Source organism: Seriola lalandi, unplaced genomic scaffold (assembly GCF_002814215.2).
Source record: "Seriola lalandi dorsalis isolate HSWRI2012SDOR001 ecotype SW California unplaced genomic scaffold, Sedor1 jcf7180002054907, whole genome shotgun sequence".
In the NCBI taxonomy this organism is placed as follows: Eukaryota; Metazoa; Chordata; class Actinopteri; order Carangiformes; family Carangidae; genus Seriola; species Seriola lalandi.
The window spans coordinates 1575227-1589692 of NW_019525459.1; the positions used below are offsets into that span (position 1 = coordinate 1575227).

A 14466-nucleotide genomic window follows, 5' to 3' on the forward strand; every position below is an offset into this window, starting at 1 on the left:
ATAAAGCAGACATTTGGGTGTGTATACCATCCTCAGTAACAGGGAGCAGTAAAACGAGCTAATGGCACTTTAAAAGCAAAGTTGGTTAAAACAATGGCAGACAGCAATAGTAACTTAATTGGATGGAGGCTTTACCACTGGCACTAATGTGTATGAGATCACAGACTAACAGACTAACACACCTAACACCTCATGAAATCTACACAGGGCGACCAATGCCTGTGCCATATCTTAGCGGCCCGTATGAGAGTCCTCCGCTTGAACAGTTAGAAAAAGAGTTAACCAGTTATGTACAGCATCTAACATATACATAAAGTTATCTTCTAATAGATGAAAGGTGCCACAAAGGAGAGGGAAGCTGCCATTCCAGGCCAATTGCTGAAGATACACCCAGGAGAGTGGATATACGTTAAGGTATTCAAAAGAAAGTGGGACCAACCCAGGTGTGAAAGACCCCTTTAAGGTCATCTTAGCAACACCAACATCCCTAAAGGATTAAGGTAAGAAGGTTTGGTTCCTTCTTAACCACTGCCGCAGACGACCCAGAAAGAACACTTGAAGCCGACAGAATGAGGGCATATCCTGGACTTGAAAGGGACGGTGACACCGCCCAGGAGGGAGCTAGACAGTCTCATGAAGGGGACTGTCGAACTGCCCCATAAACAACAAGATGATATCAGAGACTGGCTGCCAGACGGGCTGGTGACAAAACACCAAGGGGTGGATCATTAGCAGCAAGGCAGAGGAGTGGATCAGACACAGAGGATGAACTCACGAGCCCCGCAGAATCAGACTCTGCAGGACCAGCAGGAACAGAGACAGAGTAACAGGAGGAAATACATTATGGAGATTAGGAACACAGATTATAGTTTTGCTAATATACGGGGTCTTAATACAAAATTATGGAGACTTAAAATCAATCATAAAACAAGGACAGTTGAATAACTATGCATTAGCAGGGGAAAGTCATGCAATTTCATATTACATGGACTATACTGAAGGTTGTTTAACAAAGTGTACTAATGACATGGTCAGAAGCCCCAGGACTCAGTACGGGAAGCAACCAACTGCCTCAGGATATGCAGTTCCAGTCCAAGGAGGACCCACTACACTCCCATTGACACCACCTCCACCAAAGCCTTCAGTACTGTACCAGTTGCTCCGAGGCAAGATGCCAGTCCAACAGCCAGAACCACCACTTCCAACAATAGATTAGTGAGCACATAAAGAGTGTTATGTTTGAAAATTACATAGAGTAGTATGTTTGAAAAGCACATAAAGAGCACAATGTTTAATGAACACTATGTTTGAACTGAGAGTATACACACTAAGTATTATGCATGTTTTTGAATTTGCACTGACTGTTAAATTTATATTCCTTCTGGATCTAAAATAACCATTTGCTGTGATGTGTACCGAATCAGATCCGGGAGTGTAGACAATTTAAATGACAATTTCAATTATCCAAGTTTGCCAAATGTGTTTGGCAAGCCTCCTGCATAACCCTTAACTATGTCACAATGTGTGAGGTTTTGTAACAAGTAAGAATGATAATACAGGACCCATTTGCAATCCTTTATATGTTTATGTTTGAACCTGTCATTATGTATGGACCATTGTCTTGATAATGTGTGAATGTGTGACTAGTTAGTCCCAAAGGGGGGAAATGTTGTAGTTAATGTTCAATAAAATATACTATGCATTATTAATATACTGAATGTTAAACTTATATAATCCAATGAAATAGCTATATTCACAACTGAGGTCAGATATGTAAGTGAACCAGCCTTTACTGAAGTAGGATTGTTATAGAATGGAACCTGGAGGAAATAAAGTTAAAAAAAAATGGTCTGAAGGCCCTGGGAGTAATGGTGTAGCAAGGCCCAGGTTGAGGATATCTATCCTCAGGTTCCCAGGTTGATAGGTTGGCTTTAGAAAATAGGTGGAGAATCCACATAGAAGGAACTACATATGATGTTGCACAGGCACTCTGTCTTCAGTTTGGATCTGGATCTCATCTCGCTTTTGTTCTTTTGAAAGAATCATTTCTATTGCATTGGATCTGACCATCTCCAGTGACTTATTTTTAGAATCTTTTTTGACTCCAGTAAAAGAGCATTTTTGGAGAAAGTTAAGTGTTGGTAAAGATTTCTAGACTCAGACTCTGGCCTGGACCTGGACCTTTTTTCCTCTAACAAGGGCAGGACAGTCAGGGCAGTGGCCATTTGTCACACCACCTGATTCTGATTCCTTAAAAAAAGAGAGACACCTGCAGATAAGGGATTGGAAGAGTTACTGCATGCAGGGTACTGGACCACCAGAAAACTGTTGCCACCAAGATAGGAGCCTCAGAGTATTTAAAAATGGCAGCTATTGAGTCCTAAACAGGTAATATAAGTATAAGAAGAATAAAACTAGGGAGAGAGATAGAAAGAAACAGAGAGAGAGAGAGAGAGAGAGACCTCTTTGACAATGATGAGCACCTCACTCTGAGCAGTCACTGAGGCTATGTCCATGAGCTTCTAATCATAAACTCGGATGTAGAAAAGAGGCATGTTTTTCAAAATAGCCCTCAAAGTATCTCAGACAGGAGGACAGTGTGCTCTGTGCTCAGTTGGCCAAAGTACAAAAGAATGCTGAGAACAGAGAAAGATTCACCAGGCAAGTCCAACACCTGACACACCTGCTCTCCTAAGTCCCCACAATGAAAGTGTCCCAAACCCAACTCTCTCTGCTCTGCACACAGAATGACAAAATCCTGGCACCTCCTGATCCATTCATACAGCCAGCTGCCAACAGCTCTGCCCATCACAGCTTCCCTCCACACAGCCTGAAAGCAGGGCCCACGGGTGGTCCTGTTGACTGGCTGCAATTAGAGATTCTCAGACACAAACAAGCTTCTCTCCTTTGAAGAAACTCTCCATTCAGAAATCACCTGCTTCCAGGCCCAGGGAAATGTTCTTCTAACGGGAGAGCTGAATTGAAGAACAGGCACTCAACCTGATGTCATTGACCCACAAGGCAACAATCACGTGTTTGGTCAGTCCCCCCTGTTTACCACACCAACCATTACCATCACAGTTGCAGGGAGTTGGTGCGTCTCTGTAGTCTCTACCTTAGGCCTGTACATAGTTAATGGTAGGCTCAGAGAGGGCTCTTTATGAAGATTTACTCCTCAGCTCTTGCATATACTGTGGTAGACTATACATTCACTGACATGGACCCCTCCACAACCAATGTGTTCTTTACTGTAATCTGTAATGAGTGACATAGAGGAGCCCCAGTGGAGACAAATTCATCTTAGCCTTAAACTAGGGTGACAGATCTGTCATCAACGTCTGAGCGCTGAAGACGTTACAGCAGAAAAGGGGATGAGAATCAGCGAGTTCAACCGGTTGTTGAGTTTACATCAATGTCGATTGGAGCCAGAACCGATAAGTACCTGCTTCTACTGCCGAGTCATTTGACCCGGGTGTGAATGCTGATTGAACCCTTTTACACTGCAGATAAAAGCCTTATCAGTGAGTTTTTTGACCAGTGGAAAAGGGGCTAAAGAGCATGGGGCAAGGGTTTAAGTGAATTATTGCTTTGCTCACAGCTCTACAGTGAAATAAAAATTTATCCATTTGAAATAGTAAAATATTCTGTATGAACAGGTCTGAACAGTGTCTCTATGTTGATCTCTGTCTGACTCCCTCAGTGTCCTCCTACACAGTCTGGAGGTCACTGACTTTATATGTGTGAGTGGCACTCACCATCCATCTCTCTCTCCTCCTTCAAGACTTAGAAATCAGCGGTTTGCAAACTACAGATGCTGGAAACAGGAAATGAGTGTGAGAGTGTAGATGTGACTGAAGCGTCTCAGCCTACCTTATAGGCAGCTTCCCTCATGAACTGCTTTGCAGGCATTTTCCAGATGGCAGGAACCGTGATCACCCATCTCACATCATTGTTGTCAAACTCCCCACCTGTCTGATCACTCAGCTCCTGTAGAGTGAACATTCAGACTGGTTTTTACACTCATTGGCAGGTAAGTGTCACACTTGGGGCTCAGACTATCATGGTAAAGTGGTTTTAGAGTCAGAACAAGTAATTACTGGGTCAGTGCTACCAGTCGCCTTTTTATGGATTAAATGTTTGTTGAGCAATTCATATGCTTTATTAAAATGATGTAAGTAGCTAGACTGGCTTCAGATTGGGCCAAAAAAACACAGTTATAGAATATAAACCAAATATGAAAATATACTGCATATGTAATACAACAGAAAATGTAGCGCTGACACAGGTATGTTACCTTGAGAGCTTGCTCCTTAAAGAAGGCCAATGCATATGCAAAGATATCCAGAGCTTTCACTCGCTTCCCATTGGCTGCGTGGAGGTCAGTGTCAATGGACAAATTCTGATGGCACAGATAAAAGACACTGAGTTGAATAAAACCACTGGTGAAGAAGAAAAGTACACAAGATTCATTCATTACAGTGGGGGTATCTGACAAACTGTAGATATGTGATACTCTAAGTAAGTATAAGTATATTATTATTTGTATTTTTTAATGGCATGGTCATTCATGGTCAAAGCCATTCCTAATGGCTTTTGTGGCCCCCTGACCTTTGCTCTACCCCCATCACCCCGCTAAAGAGCGAACGAGTCAAAATAAACTACGGTGTGTGTTCATGTTACTGAGGGAACATGTCATCTAGTGCAACAGTATGACTCATTGCAGATGGCGTATGTTCTATTAGTCTCACACATTTCCACACTTTCCACACGGCCGACATGTGGTTTTGTTTTGGTCACCTGTCGCGAACAAGGTTGGAGGCGGGACTACACAACACAGCACACAGTGCTTCTCTCAGCCGCAGACACCGGAGTATTAACCACAGGTGATCGGTATTAAGATGATCGGTGACATTCACATTAATTCAGATCTATCTACAGATCACGCATTTTTAACGAAAATCATCCAATCATGATCGGCGGCCGATCAATCAGGGCATCCCTAATCTAAATATAAGATTTTTTAAATGTTTAGTATTTGATATTAATATAGAAAATAAAATATAGATTGTTGTCAGCCTTAACCTTTCAGTGTCAACTTCGCTCACAAAACATTTCATAATGCAACTGTTATGAAATTAGTTCCCACATAGACAGTGACCAGATAAGCCCCTCACCTGCCCAACCCTCAAGAAAAAACATACATTTTGTTCCTTTTTTCCAACACGTTCATATTATGGGTTGTAAAAACCATGGGGGAATCTAGGGGTCAACAAGAGGCTTCAGATTATTAATTTGGCAATTTTAAATTTAGGACACTCAGTGAGTCATGAAATGAACAGCATTTACAACATTATCTTCAGCTTTATGCAAAAATATGTTGCTATAATTACTACTACTATAACATGTTTATTGTGGTTGGATGAAAACTGGTAACTGGGCGAGCTCTGAGTTTTCCAGGCTAACATAGTGTTATCATACTGAGGCCATGTGTCTAATTAAACACCAGAGCAGACACAGAAGAAGTGCTGATGGAGACAGTAAAGCCACAGCCACTGGCAGAGATGCCTCCACCAAGGCAAAGAATAGAGAGAGTCAGCATATGTGCAAGAGGAAGAAGAAGTGTTGTGCATGTATTCACTGTGTGTGTGTCTGTGTCCTTACTGCAGTGGTGTGGAGTTTCATTTTGAATTTTTCTAGGTAGAGCCAGTGTTTGGACTCGCTGGGGTCTAAGTCGTGGTAGAAGTCACGAGCTGCGTAGCCAAAACTGTGGAACTTCCTGTCTGGAGTCAGCAGAATTGTGGTTGGAGTCTTCTGATTGGACACACCAGGGTCTCCACCTTCCCAACGCCTAGGAGGAGGCAAGTCAGTCAATATCAATACATGAACAATACATGTGTGATTTCTGCTTTTGTGTTAATCAAGCTGGGGCAGTGGGTCCAGAGTGTGTCTAATACACAAACTAACTTTAAGACAACACAACAAAAGATCAGATACATAAAGTGACTGACAGTCAGAAGTAACAGAATGACTGACACAACAACAACAACACAAATCCAGAGTTACAGGGGAAATATGCAACAGGTGAGTGAACCAAACTGATGCGACCAGCTGGTAACAGTGGTGGTCAATTTAGAATCAGGTTTCCACCTGGTTAGCAGAAAGGGAGAGACTTGTGTGACGGCTGATTCAGCATGGCAGAAGATGATGATGATGATGTAGATGAAGATTCTGTAACTAACTGTAACCGTATTTTGTTATTGATCAGTTGAAAGGAATAAAGATGTCGTGCTGATGATCAGGTGATTCCAAGGAGATCAAACATAACATATTCATCTCTAATGGTCATGGAAACATTAACACATGTTCAGACATTCAACTATAAATGATAGAAAATATCTAATACAAGTAAGAAAACAAGTGTACACATAAAAACAATAAGAACAATGATAAAGTCATGGCATTAGATCACACATGTTCTCTGTTTGGAGGAGGTGAGGAGGGGGAGTCACGGGGAGGGGGAGCTTCACTGTCAAGAGTGAACATATGTCCAGTCACAGACAGATCCTTCATTTTGTCCATCCAGCAGTGATATGGGACTGGTTTGCTGAAAACCTTTGCTAAAATACTCTTCTATAAAAGTCCATGTGAACTGAAGGGGGGTTCTGGTCAAGGCAGGGCAGCAGCCCCCTGCTGTTGGAGGGCCCTGTGGAATCTCCAGTGCGACCCTCCAGGGCCATTAGCAGTTATTTGTTAATTTGATCTTTTCTTCTGCCTTTTCCAAGAAGCTTTGATCTATCTTTAAATAAACAGGGGGACAGGTCTGGTGTCCTGCTCAGAGCAACAAATGTCCTCACAGCTAACTTACAGCTGTGAGAGAGGAACTGGTCCTTCAGAGGGGGTGGGGGATGGTTGCCTGGAATTCCTCAGGCACATCTGTCTCCTGTGTGCTGCTCAGAGATATATGCAGAGTCAGAACTCATTTCAGTTCATTCTAATTCATGATATTCTCATATAAGCTGACAACACATTTACATTGACTCATCTGTCAGATGCTTTTATCTAAAGTGACTGACAGTGAGGGACATCACTGCAGCTTCAGAGCAGTAGGAGACCTTGGTGTAAGCACTAAGTACTGCATCTGTTTAACACTTTGATTGGGTTCAACCGAGTCCCTCAGTTCTCTGAGGAGAGCCGTGTGAACTCAGCTTCTAGGCTAATTGTGCTACCACAGTATTTCTGGACAAATGGAGGTCAGCTATTCTTAGGGCTCTAAGCTCAAAGGGGGAGTAAATGTGTGACTCCTTCTTTAAAGAAAATTCAACCAGCTGCAGTGACTTTGCCTGAAACCCGCTTGTCACTGCTGTTGAACGCAACAAGGTTAGAAACCCCTCATTGCCACTTGCAGCTATATTTGGTGTTATGTGTTCCTTGGGAGAAATGCATGATGGGATTATGGAGGTCATCTCACTGAGAGCACCTGATGTGTAAAGGACTAATTCTGGAGATCTGGTAGAAACTTGATGTGACAGCTTTTAGCTAATGAACATTATGGACTTCGTGGCTACATTTCCATCTAAAATCCTGTCCTGTGTACGATTTCACAACAAACTTTATGTCGTTGTTGTAGTGGTAAGGGTTAGACAATCCCGAAACTCCATGTTTTATTGATCTTGGCACTGACGCTGCTAGATTCTTATAACTGTTCTGATTCTGCTATCGGTTTTCTCTCGGTTCAGTGTGTGTTTCTGTGTGATCCAGTGTTTTTAGTCTGTAGTAGCAGTACACTGTGCAGAACACCACTCTATGTAGTAGCTATAGATTCCTGAAGAGTTTTACGCGAGGTGAAGGTGTACGCCACAGTCTTGGCCCCCAGGATCTAGACGCATTAAAACCAGTTTTATAAAGTCCTGTTTGGCGAGGGAAAACACTGATTACAGATTACTTCCTGTGTTACACCCTGTGCTGTCACTGGATGCAGAATAATTACAGTGTTTATGGAAGGTGCTTGAGAAGTATGGCTTTGACCTGTCCTGTTAGTGACTATTTGTTTGGACTGTGTTTATTATTTCCTGTTTTATTTTGATATTGCTTACCTTGTGTGTCTGTTGAAGATTTACTTCCTGTCTTTGTTCAGCTTTCTCGCTTTGTGCTTCTCTGCCCGCCTCTGATGTGCTTCACCTGTGTCCTACTACGCCTGTCATGACTGCACTGACCTGCCTCTGTCATACTAAAGCCATAATACTAAGGCATATTGGGTCACTGCAGGGGTAGGGGTCATGTTCAAGGTGAAATAGAGAGTGACGTTGATCTTAAACACACTGATTGTAAAAAAAAACTAAAAAAAAAACTATGCATTTTGTTGCCCTGGTAATCTGGCGCAAAAGTGCCATACAGTATGTAGTGATGACCAGAGAGAGAAACCCTCACCTACCTGGTGGGTTGGAAGTAAAGTACAGGAGTTGTGTGCGTATGTTAAAGGTCTACTGGTGGTTTCACATCATCAGTGTGTGTTCACTGAATGTGTTTGACAATACAGCTTTGCTTTATTTGTGGGACATGCATGCTATAGGTTAGCCCCCAGAGGATTGAAATACAATCGAAATCGCAATATGGTCAAGTGCAATATCCAAATCACAGGAGCTGCAAAAACTCACAGGAGGGGCAATTTCTATCATAAAGGTAAAATGTGTCACATTGTTGTGCATTGTTAGCACCATCAGTGTTGTGGTGCTACAAAGACGCCTGAGCCTACATATCATATTCTCCAGACATAAAGGAACATGTTTGTTTGGTACAAGACCCAATAAAATTTACATCATCATTTTTTAAAAATGAAAATGAAATGAAAAAACAACCATTCTAACTGAAATCTGCCAAAATAATCCCAATATGATTTTTCTTTTTTGCATATCGTGCAGTTCTAGACAAATGGATTGTAACATGAAGTCATGATGGTAACATGATGGTGCAGCTTTAACAGCAATTCCAGGAATGTTAAGCATCACACACAAGCAGGTCAACTTAAACACCTGTCAGCCTGTGGTGGGATGGAAGTTGTGAACCCCTGTGGAGCCTGGTACTGAGGGCAACAGAGTCAACCTGAGGGGTTACACCACTCTCAGGCTTCTAGCCCTGAATTACAACAAACTCAGCAATATCAGCACCAGACAGACGAAAGCTCAATACTTTCAATTAATTATAATGTCATATATTAGCATATATTATTATTATGCCAAAGAGTAAAGACTAAAACACCCTCACCACATTTATCACTTCAGACACAATGTATCCATATCTTCCATACTAAATCATAATGTAGTGTTTTTATATCGGCCTGTCTCACTACAGGGGTTTCTGTGCTCAATAGGACACCTGATACTAAAACAGTACCAAAACAATACTTTTTTCCATAACTTATTTCCAAGCAATATTAACATAATTTCCCACAAATCTTTTTTATTTAACACAAAAAGCCAAAGTCTTCAAATGTTAGTTAAGTCTACACACAAGCAACTGTAGAACAACTTAGCTAGTCTGTGCTGACTGAGTATATCTGGAGACACTTCAGCCAGGGATGGTACAACAGAAAAAATAAGGGAACCCTCTGGAATTATCTGCATTTATGTATAAATTTCTCAAAACATGATCTGATCCTTGTCCAACTTAAAATAATGAACTAACACAATCTGTTCATTCACAATCAATTCAGATCATTGTGTTGTTCTTGTTCACACATTAACAGTGGAGCTGAAACAGTGTGTGAAGACTTCTTCTAATGACATGAACTAATATATACTGATCACAGTGTTAGAGCCTGTGGAGCCTCATTAAGACTCTTTAGTTCCAATAAATGAAGCAAACTCAGTCTAATACTTTTACTCAGAGTAAAACAGGACTTTACATTAGAGTGATTGTACTAAAGTAAACTGATGCAGGTTTTTACCCCAGTTTCACAATCAGTGAGATTGTTCTTCTTCCTCGTCGTTCTTCTCTGTGTCTGATCACCTTTGGTGGAGACAGTGTTTTTTCTACAAACTGATTGATTAAGGGAGAGTCTTCATCCAGTTATTGTGGGAGTGAAATGAGGCTGATGCACACCTGTCCAATTTCTCAATGAGTGAGATTTATAAAGTGGAACCAAGCGAATGTACATGTATATAAATTATGATTCTGAATTTACAAGGCCAAGTAATATTCACAAAAATGTCAACCAAGAATTTCAGAGGCTCAAGTGTGCTCTCAACACCTCAGCAGATGAATGTAGTAGTGTCAGTAGTGGTACATAAAATATATTAGTACAGCTGGTACCACGATGAGATCATAGAGTCAGACTGTGACCGACATGAAGAGGGAATAGTTTGACATACCAACAAATGTCTTAAGCAAAGCAAAACACCTTCCAGGTAGACCACCATCACCCCAACATCACCCCACACTTCTCCTCACTAAGTGTCTGGCTCACCTCATGGTGTGGATGCACTCTGGCTCCTTGGTGAAGGCGTAAGCATAACCACTGGACGTGGTGCCAAAGTCAATAGCAACCACCACCACAAAGGACAGCTGTGACTCGACCTGGTCAGTGTCAGTCTGCTGCAGAGAGAGCACACAGTGTGAGAGGGTCAGGACACGTGGTCACATATTATCTCTCTCTCACACACATGCACGCACACACACACACAAATATCCTCATCTTACTATATGTGTGGGGACAGCTGAATGACTCACCCTGACCCTATGAAAATGGTAAACGAGCTCTCTCTCTCTCTCTCTCTCTCTTACACACACACATTCAATCTAAACTGGAACAATTTCATCCACATCAGCAACAGTTCCAAAGCGAACACAGAAGAACAATCGAACAGATCGATAACATCAAACATTTCATACAGCTTAACACAAAGACAGACACACACGCAGCAACTGAGATAATACTGAGATAATATGAGATACACTGAGATAATATGTACAGCTGGTTCCTGCATGTCTGGCCCTGGTCAGCTGTACAGTATGAGAAACATAATCATGATCTAAACCATGTTGTGACATAGTGGCGGAGAAGTCACTGGTACAGACAGTAGGTTTCTTCTGTAGTTCTGCAGGTTTCTGCTGTGATCCTCTGAACACTGTTATGTAAGATAGAAGAGTAAGGAAGAGGAAACAATGAGAGGCATAATGAGCACTGAGCAGCCTCCTCTGTGCTCTCTCTTGCTCTCTCTCTCTCTCTCTCCTTGCCACTGTTGCCTAGTGCTTGCTCTTGGTGGGAATTGTTGAGTCTCTGTAAATAATATTATAAAGAGAAGGTCTAGACCTGCTCTATTTGGAAAGTGCCTTGAGATTGGCGCTATACAAATAAAAATTGACTTGACTTGACTCTGATTTTTCACACCATGGAGGGAAAATAACTCCTTCTGCAGCATAGATAAACTACAATATATGGACATAGTGACTGTCCTGTTATTGACCTCTCAGTCACTAACTAGAGATGGAACCAGGCTGGGTGAAATAAATACTAATAAGGGTAAGGATCTACACCCACCCAGACTAACAATAGGTACAGAAATGAGTGTGTGTGTATGAAAGAGCTGAGTCACCTGAATGTGGGAAGGAGACAGTGGAGTGATTCCAGGGTCACCCATGCTCTTTGCTGGAGAAGGATTGGCCATCGCATCTGTAGAGAAAGACAAACAAACATATTCAAGTCAGCGTCACACACTCTGCCTTTAAAGGATTTTCAGCTTGAATAATGATAATAATAATAATTACAATAATCTTTATTTTACGCAGAATGAGACATGCAGGTCCAACAAGGCAACAGAGTTGAAACAGGCAGATCATTGAAGCAGTTACAGTATTTTTACACTAAAGTACAAATACAACCAAATGCAGTGTCACCAGAGAGAGGGCAATCGAAAACAATCAATGAATCAATAACACTCTAAGAGTCAAGCAACCAGCACAGTCAATAAAGACAGAACTAATAACACTGTCACTAGTAAAAATCTATTAGAATCCAGTCATGAGGACAGTCAATAAAATAAACTCAAATCAGGAAAAGCTCTTTGAGAAAAGTCTGTTTTAGATTTTTAAAAGAAAGCTCTGACTCTGCTGAGCTCATTTCCTCAGGCAATTGTTCTAGAGTTGGGCTCTGACTGCGAACGCTCTGTCACCTCTCGGGAACAACCAGAAGACCTCTGCCAGAGGATCTCAGCCTGCCAACTGGTTCATATGCAATTAAGAGTTTAGATATATAACATGGAGAGAGGCCTCGAGAGCTTTAAAACATTCTGGGAGCCAGTGCAAGGAGGCTACTTCATTTCTCTTGGATCTTGTTGAGTTCTGTACAGCTGGAGCTGATTCATAGTTCGTAGGTTGAGGCAGGTGAAGAGGCTGTTGCAGTAGTTGAGATGTGAGGAGATGAAAGCGGAGTAAAATATTCTGTCTTTAAAAAATAAAAATATACCCTGTTTACCCTCTAAATAGTATATTAATGGTGAAACCAGAGAATATGTGACATTTTTGGTTGAAAAATGGTTAAATGATAGAATCAGTTCTGAAATTAGATGCAAGCTGTGATGGAAGCTGATTGGTTGGGTGGCTAAACATGCTCTTGGTCCACAGTCTGATCCCTGAAGCTGACAGGTTTTTATAACGAGCCTTTTGGATGGAATGAATGGCAAGAGAGAAACAACACTGTGGAGCTATTATGAGGTGCTGGGAGGACAGTGGGTGCTGCTAGCACAGCCACATTGGCCCAGAACCAGAGGCTGGACACCACTTGATTCCAGAGGTTCTGTCCCTGAGCTCTGAGAACTGGCAGCCTGTGAAGACACCGACTCTTCTGGTGAAGAGCTGCAGACTGACGACGTCCACTTTATTCAAACAGCAGAAACCGTCTGTCGCACCTGTCTTTAAAACACAATGACACTTCAATTGAATTGGAGATTATCTCTCCATTCGCTACCATCATTTTCATTAGTCAGGCTTAATAGCGTTCACAGAAAGTGTTCTTTGAATCCACACAATAATAATACTCCCTCGACGTATTGTAAGTGTCTGGCAGATTTGTCTCACGACAGGACATCATGTTATCCATCCTATTTTTCCGCTTCACTCATCCTTTTTTCTTGTCCACCCCTATGGAGTGGATGAGTGGTCTGAAGACCCATAATACACTTTGCCAGGCAATTACGGTGCAGAATTACAGACCACCTGTGGCTAGACTCCATCTAACCACCATGCAGCCTATCTTTCCATGGCCCCAGTAGCCCATTCCCAAAATCACCTTTACAACCTTGACTTTTTATTCCACACAATGGCCATAAAAATCTAATCACAATTAGAGAAGTAAAGTGATTGCTCTTGTAGTAAATAGTATCTTAAGTGCTGTATTACAGAGCTTTGGCTAAGCCATTCTCTTCCATTGTGCGAGCTGACTTTGTTTACCTCCATGTAATAAGAAATTTCATTACTTTCTGAACGCGCAGCAATGTGCTGTGAATGACAACTTTCAATCCCACTTCTAACCCAATACAAAAACTAAGTAGAGGGGAACTCACACAAATGAATACTGTGTATGGTGCTTAGGCTTCACGTCATTTTTGTGTGTGTGACTTGAACCATGATGTGGCATGAGTGTAAATTCGAGCGGCACAGAATCGTTTATCTGAGACTGATCACAGCTGATCATACTGAAAACCGATCAGTGCATCTCTACCACTAGTATTAAAATGTCTACTGCTGTGTTTACTGCTGTAGCGTCTAGTCTGAACCTTAACCCCACACTCTCTAGTTACTAACTAACTAAGTCATACAGAGTCTGAAGAGTCTGACCTCACTTACTATTTCTGTCACTGTGTTGTTGTAGTTGGTGTTTGTACAGTAATAAAATCATCTGTAACTGAACGGTGTAAAGAACATTTTAACTATAACATTACAAAACTAGGAGTATAATTCATGTTACTGTTTGATATAACGTGTGACAGGCTGAATGTGATGTTGTCTCCAGGTGGGTTTGGGGGGGGCCAGTCAGAGTCAAAGTCCTGGACCAATTTTTCATCCACACTACACCCCTGTTTGTCAGAGGTGATTTTCCTACACAAAATACATATTAGGGCTGTCCCAAACGATTAATCTAGCGATTATTTTTTCGATTATTCGACTAATCTAACGATTTTTTTTTTATTAACCTAACAGTAATTTTATTGAAATTATTTTCCAGTTACTCATTTAATATAACAATTTGCCCCGTCCAACATCTTGACTCGCTGCACCAGGGTGTTTCCTCTTTATGTGCTCGTGCATGACTGTCGTGCATGAGAGATATGCCAGATGCACTTTGCAGAGTCAGCAGACTACCGCACTGTTGGTGTCAAGATTAAAGTATTCCCAAACTCTGGAGGACCGTGTACGAGCCTTTTTTGCCGCGTGTTGCTCCACACGCTCCGTCGTACTGCTGGTAGACGCCGC

The 14466-nt window shown here is 41.7% G+C and overlaps 1 protein-coding gene across 5 annotated transcripts in view; it reads right to left on the reverse strand.

Annotated features, from left to right (window-relative positions):
- The window catches only part of hspa12a (heat shock protein family A (Hsp70) member 12A), a 52852-nt gene that overhangs the window by 27013 nt on the left and 11373 nt on the right, over positions 1-14466 (reverse strand). For 3 of the 5 annotated variants that reach the window (XM_087169694.1, XM_087169697.1, XM_087169696.1), the window contains exons 2-6: positions 11592-11668; positions 10463-10590; positions 5662-5848; positions 4295-4399; positions 3871-3987 (exon numbers count right to left, since the gene is read on the reverse strand). In XM_087169694.1, coding sequence (XP_087025820.1) covers positions 3871-3987; positions 4295-4399; positions 5662-5848; positions 10463-10590; positions 11592-11668 — 614 coding nt within the window. The remainder of the gene's footprint in view (positions 1-3870; positions 3988-4294; positions 4400-5661; positions 5849-10462; positions 10591-11591; positions 11669-14466) is intronic. The other 2 variants (XM_087169695.1, XM_023430603.2) reach the window with 1 other exon arrangement.